The following is a 14,296-nucleotide window of genomic DNA, read 5'->3' on the forward strand; positions in this document are numbered from 1 at the left end:
TTGTACACAAATGTTCATAGCAGTTTTACATGTAAAAAAACAAAAACTGCAGCCTCTCCAAAGGTCCATTAGTAGGTGAGTGGACACAGAGTTTTGGTATGTCCATATAATGAGCACACTTCACCAATAAAAAGGAATAAACTATTGATACGTGGAACAACAAGTCTCAAAATAATTATGTTGAGTGAAAGAAGCTAGACTTGTCCAGGGTGCCCCAAAATATGATTCGCTTTATAGAAAATTCAGAAAACAAAAACTAATGTAAAGTGGCTGACAGCAAATTGGTGATTGTTAAGGGACACAGGGATGGAGATGGGGAGGAGTAGGAAGGAGGAATTATAAAAAAGCTTGAGGAAACCTTTAGGGGGTGATGGATATGTTCATTATCTAGATTTTGCTGATAGTTTAATGGTGCATATGTTTGTAAAAACTTACCAAGTAGTATATTTTAAATATGTGCTGGGTTTTTTTGTATGTCAATTACCTTTCAAAAAAGTTATTTTTAAAACTACTCAAAAGATACCCTATCTGTCTCCCAAAATTCAATTAAGACTTTCAGTTCTAAGAATTTCAAATATGACAGATATTTCACATTTAGATTCTCACAGTTTTCAATAATATTTTTTGCATGTTTATGTCCATACTTTGTTTTGTGGAATTATTTGAAATTCTTTAAATGAAAACCCTTATTTGGTGGGGAAGTAAAGCAGTAAAAAATCATATAAACTACTGATGAGCATGTATTTGGTGCAATTACTGTGTAAAAGCATTTTGTAAAGTTAAATATATGCATGCCCTACAACCTAGCAATTCCCTTTTTAGGCATATACCAAGAAAAGCAGCCCTCAAGCTGTTTGTTCTCAGGGCTTTTTTTGTACTCTTAAATTATTGAGGAATTCAAACTTTTTGTTTATGTGATTTATGTCTTTAGATAATTACTGTATTCAACATCAAAACAAAGTCTTTAAATATTTTTCTTTTTAAAATAACAATAAGAAACCAATTGATAAGTTAGCACAAAAAATACTTTTAGAGAAAAATAATTATTTTCTATAACAAGGACTGTAGTGAGAAGAGTGGTATGTTTGGTTTTATATCTTTACACATCTCTTTAATATCCTGTTCCAAAGAAGATGGTTGCTCATATCTGTTTCTGTATACAGGTTGTTGGAATATATTGTTTTGGTTGAAATATATGAGGAAAATCTGGCCTCACACAGATACCCAATTAGAAAAGAGAGAACCATTCTAATAGCCCTTTCAGGACATTCTTGATACTACACCACAACTCTTTAAGTGGTAGTTTCTTAAATTTAAATTGTAATGTTGAATCTGAAACCATGTCAGTGAACATTATACTGTTACATTAAAATCCATTGGTCATATTAGATCTCCAACAGCTATTTCAAATATATCATGTCCAAAATCTATACTAATAAAAGGGTAATATGGTAATTAGGCCGGGTTGACTGGATATCTTCCAGACATCCGACTTCCATCCAGACAAAGCCACGGTGGCGGGGGCCGAGGCAGAGGCGGTTAGGGGCGATCAGGCCAGCAGGGGAGCAAGCAGTTAGGGGCAATCAGGCTGATGGGGGAGCAAGAAGTTAGGGGTGAGATAAGGCTGGTGCAGGGGAGCAAACAGGGGAGAGATCAGTCCAGCGCGAGGTGCAAGCAGTAAGGGGTGAGATCAGGCCAGCGTGGTGGAGCATGCAGTTAGGGGCACAATCATGTTGGCATGGGGGAGCAAGCTGTTAGGGGGCGATCAAGCCGGCAGGGGAGGGCAGTTGGGAGCGATCAGACTGGTAGGGGAATGGTTAGGGGGAGATCAGGCCAGCAGGCAGAGGTGGTTATAGGGCAATCAGGCAGGCAGGTGAGTGGTTAGGAGCCAGCGGTCCTGGATTGTGAGAGGGATCACAGATTGGAGAGGGTGCAGTCCGGGCTGAGGGACACTTATTCCCTCCCCCCTGCCCCACACCACCCATGCACAAATTTCGTGTACTGGGCCTCTAGTAATTCATATCTTCTTTGAAACAACTCTCTTTCAATTTCAGTGAAAAGCATTAACTGGACCTCAAACCAGAAACCTGGACTTGTTCAGGATTTCTTTTCCCTTCACCTCTTCATATCCATTTATGCACTTGCAAATCCTGTCAGTTGTACCTCATAAATATCTTTCTGTTCCCCATTCATTGTCTCCTCCTATCTCCACTACTAGTTTAGTTTAAGCTCACCTCATCTGACTTTCAACTGGGCTTTTTAACTTGCCACTTTCATGTCTTCTAGTATCTCCAGGCAAAGGTGATTCCTCATCCTGTGCTTCTGCTTACCTTGCAGATAGCATTTAGTGGTTGCCGAATAACATGGTTGACTCTAAAAGTGAAATCTTATTGGTACTTTTCCAAGAGTCCCCTTAGTCCATAGGGTGAAATCCAAACTCTTTAATCTCCTGTGTGAGATCCCTCACCGGCCATTCCCTTGCTCTTAGTTAACTTTCTCCCCACCACCTGCCCACACCTAGCCCTGAGACCCCCACATTTGTCCAAGGACACAGCACCTCTTATGGCTCCACACTTTGCAAATTTGCTAAAAATGTACTTCTCATTCCTGTCGCAGGTCATGACTGAGTTTAGGGTCCTTTCCATGGAACCTTTCCTAATATCTCACTGTATTTTCATAATGCAGTATATGTGTAACAGTATTTACAAACATTTATTTTGGGCACCTACTTTGTTCAGACCACTTGCAATTCTTATAATAGCCCTGAAAAGTAGTAATTATTACCCCAATTTAAAATATGAGGACCTGAGTCAAAGGGATATTAATTTGCCAAGAGTCACACACATAGGCAGGGGCTGAGCAGGGCTCTGGCTCAGGACTCTTTCTACTCTATTATGTTGCCTCTCTTTACTCATCTCTTAGAGGGGTTTCTCTATTATCTGACCATGCTTTTGTCTCCTCTGACCAGCAGTGCATTTCTATATTCCCTGAGCCCAGTTCAGTAAATAAACGAATAGAAAAGTTTATGACTGGAACAGAATTTCAATTAGTCCTATGATATTGTCTCAGAAAACAATGTGATAGCATAGTGATTTTTCTTTTTCAAAGAACTCCTTATATTTGGGGCGAAAGTGTAGCTTTTATACATTTCGCTCAGCAGATGTTTACTGTGCATTGTGTCCTGTGAAGTGCTGCACAGGAAACAAGACATCGGTATGGCTGTTTCCATCTTCCAGGAGCTTTGGTATGGCAGGAACTTAGGATGGTGACACATCTAATCTGAACACCCAGCAAGAACAAAGCACCTCAAGTTTTAAAACAGAGAGAGATCACATGGGGCTACCTTTAAAAGGGGCCAGGAAAGATTTCTTGAAGGATGAATAGAATTCCAATAAAGGAAGGTTGAGGGAAGGGCATTAAGGGGACAGGGATGATGAATGGAATTTAAAATAAAGTCAGAAATAAGCCTGGTTTGGTCCACTTGTAACTCAGAACAGTTATCGATACCCTTTAAGAAATTAATAGCTATTTCAGTGATGGAGTATCAACTTTTTAAAACCTTATTTATTATAAAATAGAGAAGTGCATAAAACAAATACATAGCTTAATGATTTCTGAGTGTGGATTTTGAGTAAAGAAAAGCATGGGTTTGCCTCCGTGTTGGTTGCATGGGATTACCTGGAAATGGGAATCACATGCAGTTCTCTGGATGGTGGGTGTGGCATGCAAAGGAAATCTAAGGTGTTGTTTCCTCTTAATTTCTCACTGCCCAGGTGTGGCTTAGATTCATTTTGTAAGCCTGTGATCTTGGGTTGCCTCTGCTAGTTTTTTGACAATACTCACCATGTTTTCTGAATGCTGGGCAGCCCCTCTTGGCCACTGTAAAAAAATTTTTCCCCCTGAGATAGACCTGGAATCATACTGATAATATGTAGGATAGTGAATGTATTATAAAGTTTTACTCCCTTAGAAACTAGAGTCAAATTATAGTCATTTAATGCATGCATGATGTTCTTTGAAAGCTTGGATGGGCGTAGTAAACTTCTTTCCTTTTGCTATTACTCTCATTCTGACACTTATGTGACAAATGTATTTATAACATCCATCAAAATTAAATCCAAGTGAAATATGCTTTTAGCTATTGTGTTTCAAAAAATACATTTATGTTATTGACTTCAAATGATGCATAGAGTAAGTGTCCACATGTTTGAGACAATTATGCTTGGAGGGATAACAAAGATGACTAATATGAGGCTTAGCTTTCCTGCGGTTTGTACTTTTAAAAAATGACATTGGTAATAGAAAACACATAAAATTTAGAAGACGATTCAATAGAAAAAAATAAGCTTAAGAAAAAACACATAAATATATGTGTAAAAATAATACAGTTTAACTTTTAAAAATTTTGTTAACTATTTTCAAAGCAATTTTGAATTCATTTTAGTGAACAGGTTTAAACGTTTAACATTTGAAATGAATTTTTGTATTTAATGACTAATATAATTGACTGATATCTTCTATATGTTCATAGATTTGATCCAGGCTACCAATGAGACCAATGTTAATATTCCTCAGATGGCCGACACGCTCTTTGAACGCGCAACAAACAGTAGCTGGGTGGTTGTATTTAAAGCTTTAGTCACAACACATCATCTCATGGTGCATGGAAATGAGGTAAACTCAGTAAACTTGCCTATTTTTGGTGGGGGAATGAGGCTTTTGAGGAAGAGTATGATGATGACTTAAGGCCCTTTGGGTTTTCACTAATTAAGAGAAAAAGAAGAGGAAATATTGGTTCATGTTCTTCTAGAGTACAATTTCAATCTATTTTGCTATTTTTCAAAAAGCAGATGTGGTTAGACATTTTATTAGAGCTATCTAAGTATTCAGTATTACGGTATCTAAATGTATTTACCATGTCAATGTATTAGTGGGCAAAAATGTTAGGGAAAAGGAACAATAAAATTATTTTTCCCATAGGAAGTATTCCTTTGTGCCTTTAAGTGAAAATTGCTTTCATAAACATATTTAATTTTGGAAAATATTAATAATATAAAACTTCCCCACTTTGTATAGGATGCATAGAGAATCTTATTAAGTTATAGTGTTTCTAATATATATAGAAATGAAAGATCATACAATTTAGTTCTAACTCAGTAAGTATTATTCAGGCTTTTTCCCCCTTCAGAGAAAGTCAGGAGACTAAGAAGATTTATAACGAAGTAAAGGAAAAGAGTGACAATTTGTAAAAATAAAAATTCCCTTTAGTATCAGAAATTATTTCAAAGTATGATTTGAGAACATTGGTGTTTGATTCTAATTTTTGTTTTTCAGAGATTTATTCAGTATTTGGCTTCTAGAAATACACTATTCAATCTCAGCAATTTTTTGGACAAAAGTGGATCCCATGGTGAGAATATTTATGGTTTTTTTGCTAATGTTTATTGTGTCTAATTATTTTTATTTTTGAAATGAAGTTACTAATACAAAATCATTAGAACTGTGTGTTTAAGGAAAAATGAAAAGTATAGGGTGTACATACATTTTTTGATAGCTCAATTGATGTTTCTTTCTTTTCACATTTAACCCAAAGTATATATACACTTTGAATGAATAATTATGGGACACCCTGAATATAGGTAGTTTATACTAGTTTTTAAATATCTCATTGTTAAAATAACTTAGTAGGTAAATTATGTAAATTTTATTTTTGTCTTTCTAGTGTTTACCTTAAATAGTAACAGTGGTTTTGCTAGACCCACAGTTGTTTGTTTATAATGGTACAAGAAGCAGTGAAATGAAAGGTACTCTCCCAATTTGAAAAACAGGTAACAGTCCTGAAGGAGTGTTCTTTATAAAGGAATAGAATTCAAATGGCATCCATCTGTTCATTCATTATATTTGCTGGTTGCTATTACATATAAGGCAGGCACACCAAGCAAGTGGAGAGTTCTCAGAGAGTTGCACATATTAAGTCTAAAACAGGCTGTTATTTAAAATAGTGAACAAAACTGCAAGGGAAAATCAGAATAGACATTCTGTACAAGGATGATAGCATAGCTAAACCGAATAGTCTTGGAATGTCTCATGGCAAAGCAATTTTGCTTGCAGTAGTTTTTTAAATGAGGCTTGTCTGATACAGTTATTGACCTCACCCTAGAATTATTTACATTGGGGAGTTAAAAGGAATTGGTACTAAGCAAAGCACAATTGAAGGTATTTTATTAATTAGTTTTATTTCCTCTGCTCCTTCCCCAGGTTATGATATGTCTACCTTCATAAGGCGCTATAGTAGATATTTAAATGAAAAGGCTTTCTCTTACAGACAGATGGCATTTGATTTTGCCAGGGTGAAGAAAGGGTATGTTGTTTCTTTCTCCTATTTATTTGAGCAGAAAAAGTTTTTGAAGCACACTTAATTTCTTTTAATTAAGCTTAACTGCCAATTAATTTTGATTATGAAGGCCCTGTTTACAAATGCTTGAAAAAGAAACTCAATAATATTATAGAAGTTAGCCTTGAGGTTGTAATATACTTTATATATCATGCATGAAATCTGACATGATGCTCTGGTATAACATTTTGTTTGTTAAAATCAATTTAAAGTTCTTAAAATATATATATATCTTTAATTTTAAATGGAGAGAATTTAAGCAAAGTTTATTTAAAAGAGCAGTGACTGAAGTTGACAATAATTATTTCAATGTGTTTTGATTGAGGTTAAACTGAACTGTGTACATGGTGGAGATCTCTTTTTGAGAGGTAGTGCCGCCCTGGTATTATAAACACACACACACCCCATAATTGAATTAAATATTAGTACTAACCATTGATTAAGAAAGCTTCATTGAAACGGAAACATATTTTAATTCTTAATTAACATTTATTTCCTTCTAAATAGATGTTTGAGTTTAATCCGAAATGTTCAGTCAAAAATTTGTATAAATCTTGTGATTTTTTTCTAACTTGAAAAAAATGACAAGGCATTGTAGAAGGTTTAATATTTTAGTTTCAGGGATTCACACAAAAAGATTTAACTCTGTTCTTCTAATAGCTTGCCCAACCCTAGCTTTGAATTTTTTAAATCATGGTGATGAACAATAATAAGCTTGCCTATTCAAAATAAGTTAGTTTCTTGTGGGTAGAAATTTTATAAAATGAAGATTCTTACTTCAACCCCTTCTTGTTAGAGAAGATTCTAGTCCATGCCCCTTTCTCTGACTGCTAACATGGCCCTGGGCAATCATTGTTGATGTTCTCACATGGGTTGTGGCCTCCCCACCACAAGTCCACACCTTCTCAGAAACTTCTGCACCCTTTTACGCACATCAGGACACTTTGGTATACTTTTCCTACCATCGAAGTGAGAAAGACCTTGAAAATTGCCATCATCAGCCTGTTCACATCACGTTTTCTTCACCCATTGCAGTACTGCCACTGCTTGACCATCCCTGGATGCAGGGTCTCCCTAAGCGGTGGGTCCAGGGTTCATTGCCTGCTCTGAGGCACCCTCCGGCACTAACCTCTGCTTTCATTCTGTGTGGCTAGTTAAACACTTATCTCTTTTAGGCCAAACTGTGCCTATCAGCATGCATTTTTCTTCACTGATGGTTCGTAGTATAACATCTGGACTCCCAGGCCTACAGGTTTTGAAGACTTCCATGACATGTTTTCTCTCTCAGAAACAAACAAACTGGCATTTAGGAAACTTATATTTTGAATACTGTTATCTAGGTTAAATATTTAAAAGAATCCATTTAGAAATTCAACTGACTTCTAAACATCCAGACCACATGGCTCTCTTCCTTTGTTGCCTGTGTGGTTGAAGAATGAGAATGGATAAAACGAAGTAATACAGAGAGCGGGGTCAACTACAACCTCTTCATGTCTCAAAACCACCCCACATGATTAACAAGGAAATGGGAGGAGGGGGCAGAAATAGCTTGGAACAATGTGTGTGGTCTTGAATTTTTCATGTACAAGAAAGTTTTATCTTTTTCTCTTTTTTAAAAAATTGTAGGGCTGATGGTGTAATGAGAACAATGGTTCCAGAAAAGCTACTAAAGAGTATGCCAATTCTACAGGGACAAATCGATGCACTGCTTGAATTTGATGTATGTATCTCACTGGCAGATGTTTCTTACAGGGTCGATATTGTCTTTCATTTGAAGGTGGGCTACAGGTAAAGCTGGAAGCAGATTTAGATCTCCCTCATTTACATTAGATAAGCCCTTAGTTGAAGCTGTTAGCGCGGTGGAGATGATGGTGCAGATTGTCCCAGCAGTTTTCCAGGTATTTACTAAGTCATGGAAAAATGTGAGTGATGCATTCTTGGAACCCCAGGTTTGGAGGAGGATGAACATTTCCTGTTGACTTTGACAGAATGTAATGCAAAATGTACCTGCAGGCAGCTGACTCAGCCTGCTGTTAGAGCCACTTTATACAGACCATTTAAATGACACCATCCACCAAAGAGAATTATTTTTGTTTTTGTCCTGGTCCTTCTTCCCGGCTGGTCTTTACTAGTAAAACCATACCTGTGTGTTGGCTGTGGTAAGATTATATAGAACTAAACATACACACCCTCTGGCACAAATAAAAATGGGGAAATCTGGATAAGATTTGTGGATTGTATCAATACCAATATCCTGGCTGTGATATTATACTATAGTTTTGTGATGTTACCATTGGGAGACACGGGGTGAATGGTACCTGGGAATCTCTATTTTTTACAACTGCATATGGATTTATAGCTATTTCAAAATAAAAAGTTTAATTAAATAAACATTTAATTCATGAAAATAAAGTATTCTGACATGTAGTAAGATTCTTAACTCACATTGCTAGCTTTTCCTTCCTTTGGTGGTTGTTTAAAACTATTTTCCTCAGATATTAATAATTTAAAATTTCTGTTACAACGATATGGTAGTCACAGCACCCAACTCCTGCGACATTTCAGTGAAAGCAGCAAACTGTCTTGTTTTTGATAGGTTTTGTAGTAAGGACTTAGCTAGGCATTTATGGAATTGCTTATCTTTTCCTCTTTTTGTACATTTATTTTTCTTTTCTTCCCTCCAATAATACTGTCCTAAAGGAGAAAAGTCATAAAGAGTGAAAAAACAAAGAAACAGAGCTTGTGAATGAGGATTCGGGAATGAGGAGAAATTATTCTTCTTTGTTTTGGTGGTTAGAGTATTTGGTGGATGCGTAAAAGCTATGATTCTCTAGATTTACTTTAGGGGTTGCTGATAAGATATCTATTTCCCATGCTGTGCTTCCTCGCTAAGTTACTGCAGGCACTTACACAGAGATCATTACATAGGGGAGGTGGAAGAATGTAATAAAACATAGTAAAAGCAACAGATCAGATGTTCAAAAGGTGGATATGATCCATCTATGGATTACTGATCAAATAGAGTGGATGTATGTCTTATAATTGATAGGACTAACTTCATTGACTTAAAGCAAGAAAAATGCGATCCCTCTTTTGATATTGGCAGGGTTACAAAGAGAATTACACAACATTTGTAAAATAGGGATGAATTTCTTAGTAATCATTTGAGACACTTTGATGTGCTCTGAGAAAAATTGTCATTTGATGATACGATTTAACATATTAACTTCTCATTTTCTTCTAGGTGCATCCAAATGAGCTAACAAATGGTGTCATAAATGCTGCATTTATGCTTCTTTTCAAAGATCTTATCAAACTTTTTGCTTGCTACAATGATGGCGTTATTAACCTACTTGGTAAGTAGACTACTGAATGATGTTTGAATAAAGACTGGATCAGATGCAAAGATTTGGATACCACAGACTTCATACATGAAAATCTAAATATACCATTCATTCCGGTCACATTTCCCTGTGTATTCTTACATCTGAGGATTCAGCTCAGGGAACAGGAAGTAGTCTAGATGTTTTAGGCAGGAAGGGATTCCATACAGGGATTTTGGTGCTTACAAAATTTCAGAATGACTGAGGGAGTAGGTTCTAAGCTTTGCCTCTCAGAGTAAGTCCCATAACGATAAATAACTGCTCCATTCTGCTAATAACTCCCTGTGATGCCACCCCTGGAGATGTGCAGGAAACAAGCAGCCACTGCCACCTCAGTTGGTAGAATAGTGAGAGGGGCCACTCTAGCTCCTAGGATCCTATACCTATGTAGTGATCAGTGGTTCAGAGTGTACACTAGAATCCCCAGCTTCTTAAGGTATATTCCTAGAGTAGGTTAGGAATGGATTCTTCTGCAGGCCATCCCATCATTATGTAAGGCCAGCCACTTCTGGATGGATGGGATTCATGTTAAGACTTATGGATTCTGTGGAGTCTGTTGTCTCATTTTGTGTGCAGTAAAAATAGAGACAGTGTTGTGTGAGATACGGTGATGGTGAGTAATTCCACAGATGGAGGTATTGGCAGAGCAATATGGGCAGAGATGATAGATCCATGTACAGGATAAATCGTCTGTTATGGTATAGAGAGATTACTGCTCTCCTCCCTAGGAATTCATGCTTATCCTATTACTTTGTGGATGACTCCATTCTCCCTGGAGTATGGTGCCAAGGTGGAAGCCCAGCATTGATCTCGGGTATTGGCAGACTGAAGATTTAGCAATGGCACTTTGTTCATCCGTCTATGGAGTCCTCTTATCCCCTGATTAATGAGAGTTTTTTGGTTGCCTTTGGCCTGCATTTGCATGGGATAGAAATACTCTCATGCTCTTTATTCATTCTGAGAGGTCCGTCTACTACCTTTTGTCCAGATCTCTTGTCATTAATCTTCCGATTTTATTTTTTTAAGTCCCTGGTAAAACAGGCCAGCAGTTAGTTACTGCACATATTTTTGTATATTTCCATATGAGTCCTCATATTTCCTTTGACATAAAGTGAAAAATCAGATAGATATACTACTTAAAGCTTGCCCTGCAGTAAAATATTTCTTTCACTGTCAAGGTCACCCCTCTGTGGGGATATAATGATTCAGCAAACTACTTCCAACTAGTGCCAGCATGAGAAACCATCTGTAAACCAAGCTTGAGTTGTATTGTCCCTCAGTCAGCTGATCGTAGGCATGATCTGAGAGAGAAAGGGCAGTGCAGCAGAGGAGGTGCAAAGGGAATATGAGCCGTGTTCACACAACCTGCATGGGATCCAGGATCTGCTTGAGGCTGACCTCTGATATACCACTTCCGTTTGATGATGGGGTATTCTTGCACTTGTCCAACTTTATGGTTTTGTATATTAGAAAACACTTGAGGTCTCATGATTACTCGATATTCTATGGTCAGAATCTAAGTCTGTAGAAGCAAGCCAAGAGCAATTTTTCCAAAAGATATTAGTTACTGTCTGAAGAAGACATGGCTCTGCTCCAAAGCACTGGAGGCTCCTAAAATTCCCAGTGGAGCCTGCCAGGGCGTTCTGCAGCATTCAGAGCTGCCGTAGACGCTTTGAGTTCCTTTAGATCTGCAGGAGCAAAGGCCCATGTGGCTCCAGTTTGGAGCTGTTGCAGAGCCTTCCCTTCATCGGGATTCTACTTCATATTTGATACTGTACCAGATATTCTGTTGAAAGCAGCACGCACATGTTGTATATGCTACCTCCAAACCAAAAAACAAAAAAACAAAAACAAAAACAAAAACTCAGCCAACTTTTGCCTGTATTTTGGTTATAGGAGGTGCAAAGTGAAGCAATTTGGCTTTCACAGGGAGGGGACCTTTGGAACTTCAGAAACTTCACTGAGGTAGCAGGTCCCTGAACTTTCATAGATTCTATCTCTCACCCTTTGATATGCGTGTATCTTATCAAGGCACTTAGCATACTTGAAATTCTTGTCCAGTAGATACAATCAGAATAATGTCATTAAAGTGATATCCCTGGGTTTATGACAGCCAGAGAGGATGATATCCCTGAAATAAGACAGTGAGGGTGTACTGGCATCCTGCCAGATGAAACCTAACTACTTATGATAAGCTCTGTTTATTGACTGGAGATAAAAGAATTTTCTGGTTTGATAGTTGCCTGTCAGGTGTCAGGAGCTGTGCTGATTTTACACTGGTAAGGAGAACACATCTGGATCTCTGAAATAGGCGTCACCACCTGATTACGTTTGCAGTAACCTCCTATTACTCTCTACCATCCATGCATCTTTTGCACAAACCAGATATGCAAGTTAACTGGGGATATGATGGAATGCTAGCCCTGTATCTTTGCAGAAATTAGGAAACAATCGTGAGGACTCTGCTAGTTTCAGAGTACTTCTGTTCCAACTATATGTTCAGGAAACTGGGGCAATAACCGCAGATAGTTTCATGCATCCACTGGGATATCATTTTCTTTTATCACCTAATCTCCATAGAGCCTCTACTCAGGATGATAGAACATAGAGTGACATTTTGAGTCCCCAGGGAGTAGCATCAGCTTAGAGTCTGTGTCCCTGAAAAGTCTGGGCATGTTTTTTTTTTCCCTTGTGCACACTCTGATAACAGTCCCTTTGCAGGAGACAAGAAAAAAGAAAAAAGTGCTTTGGCTATGTTTCTAGGACCTTCCTTAAGAATACCTGGAAGGCTTATTGAAATTTAGGCTGCTAGACCCTAACCCGGAGTTTCTGATTCCGTAGGTCTGGGGAAGGGCCTGAGATTTGCATTTCTAATAAGGCCTGATCAGTGCTGTTGCTGCCCATCTGGGGACTTCAGTTTGAGAGCCACTGTGTTTGAGTCCCTCCCAGATGCTCAGGCTAGCATTTTGAATCCACGCGTTTTGTATGCTCACCCAAATCGATGTTATCAATGACGTTGTAAATTCTAATGTAATATTCCTTCTTTCCTGCTCAGACCTTTAGAATTCATTCCACTTCTCTAGATTTTTATCAGTTAGGACTGACAGATTCAGGAAGAAAAAAATGCAAGTTGCCCCATTAAATTTGTATTCAGATCAACATGAATGACTCTTTGTATTAATAAATACCGTGCAATATTTGGGACATGCTCATGCTAAAAATTATTTGTTATTTACCACTTAAATTTAAGTCAGTATCTTTCATTTTGTCTGGGAGTCATCCTGCCAACATAAGTCTACAAACTCTTGTACTTCTTGAAGCATGTGTGCCTTTTCCTCCTGGGTCCGACTTTGTGCTTGTCTCCCTGGGGCATGCAGGAATTGCTGGATTCTAATTTCATTCTATTGAGGCAGTTGACAAAGGGAAGGGGATAAGACGTAGAGGGATAGGGTTTGAGGAGAATTTTCATTCTCTGATGAAAGGGGTTGATTACAGGATCTCCAAGCAAGGCAGGACCAGCTTCTTCCGACTAAGCGGGAAAAGCTTTTTCCAGCAAGGATAGATTCATTTTTGTATGAATTTACCCAAGTGTTTTGTTTTGTTTTCAATTTCCTTTTACAATAAAATCCCTAATTTTCACAAAGGACACCATGGTGAGGCTGGAAATTTAACTTACCCACATATGTTATAATTCAGCAACTCACAGGATTAGCCACTCATCTGACTTTCAGCTCTGACAGCCCTGTGTCTGCAAGAGATAAGGTTATTTTAGGCCAGCTTGTAGTATCACAGTCTGAATGGAACCTTGCGTCCATAATTTAAAATCCTGTGCTGTCATTTTCCTTTGTAAGCTCTTCAGGGGAGTCAGAAGCAGCCCCTCATCCCACAGTTGTGTTTGCCTTGTTCCCATCATAGTGGTCTCTATCCCAGCAGCTGCTTGCTCTGATAAGCTTAATTCTGGGTGCTCATTTCAGAAAACTGTAGGTGATCATTTAAGTATTATTTTTCTCCTGTGCAGCACAGCCTATGAGAATCTAATTTTCCAGTAGCTGCAGGTGGACATTGCTGCCATTAAAGCCAATCAGGTTGCATATCTAACCCAAGATTCCCATCTTCAACATTTTTGAGGGTCTGATTTCTATAGCCACTTCAGTTATTAAACACTGTACCTATTCAAGAAACAGAAAGTACCCTACACATTGTAAATAAAAAGATATTTAATACAGGGAGCCAGCTACTTATGTAATTATTGGAAGCCTGCAGGAACTGGTTCTAGGCTCAGCCTCCTGAGATGACTACTGAATCTAGGGGAGTTAGTTACTACGAAGGCCACCGCTTTAAGTTGTGCTCAAAGAAAGTCGCGCTGCTACCACCCTGACTGCCTTGCAACCCTAGAAAGCAGGAGAACGGACACCTGAAGTTATAATCCAGGGATTAGGGAGTCATGTCAAGTAGCTGCAACCATAATAATTACTCCTCAAAACCCCGAAGGTGGACAGCAGACAGTGCAGTGCTGCTG

The 14,296-nt window shown here is 38.1% G+C and overlaps 1 protein-coding gene across 6 annotated transcripts in view; it reads left to right on the plus strand.

The window, feature by feature from the left end:
- SNAP91 (synaptosome associated protein 91) overlaps positions 1 to 14,296 on the plus strand; it is a 126,423-nt gene that overhangs the window by 36,303 nt on the left and 75,824 nt on the right. For all 6 annotated transcript variants that reach the window (XM_070418165.1, XM_070418167.1, XM_070418162.1 and 3 more), the window contains exons 3-7: positions 4,532 to 4,674; positions 5,335 to 5,410; positions 6,259 to 6,361; positions 8,021 to 8,114; positions 9,639 to 9,750. In XM_070418165.1, the coding sequence (XP_070274266.1) occupies positions 4,532 to 4,674; positions 5,335 to 5,410; positions 6,259 to 6,361; positions 8,021 to 8,114; positions 9,639 to 9,750 (528 nt within the window). The remainder of the gene's footprint in view (positions 1 to 4,531; positions 4,675 to 5,334; positions 5,411 to 6,258; positions 6,362 to 8,020; positions 8,115 to 9,638; positions 9,751 to 14,296) is intronic.

This window comes from Myotis yumanensis, unplaced genomic scaffold (genome assembly GCF_028538775.1).
Source record: "Myotis yumanensis isolate MYYU_CA2020_CCGP unplaced genomic scaffold, mMyoYum1.0.hap1 SCAF_6, whole genome shotgun sequence".
Taxonomy (NCBI): Eukaryota; Metazoa; Chordata; class Mammalia; order Chiroptera; family Vespertilionidae; genus Myotis; species Myotis yumanensis.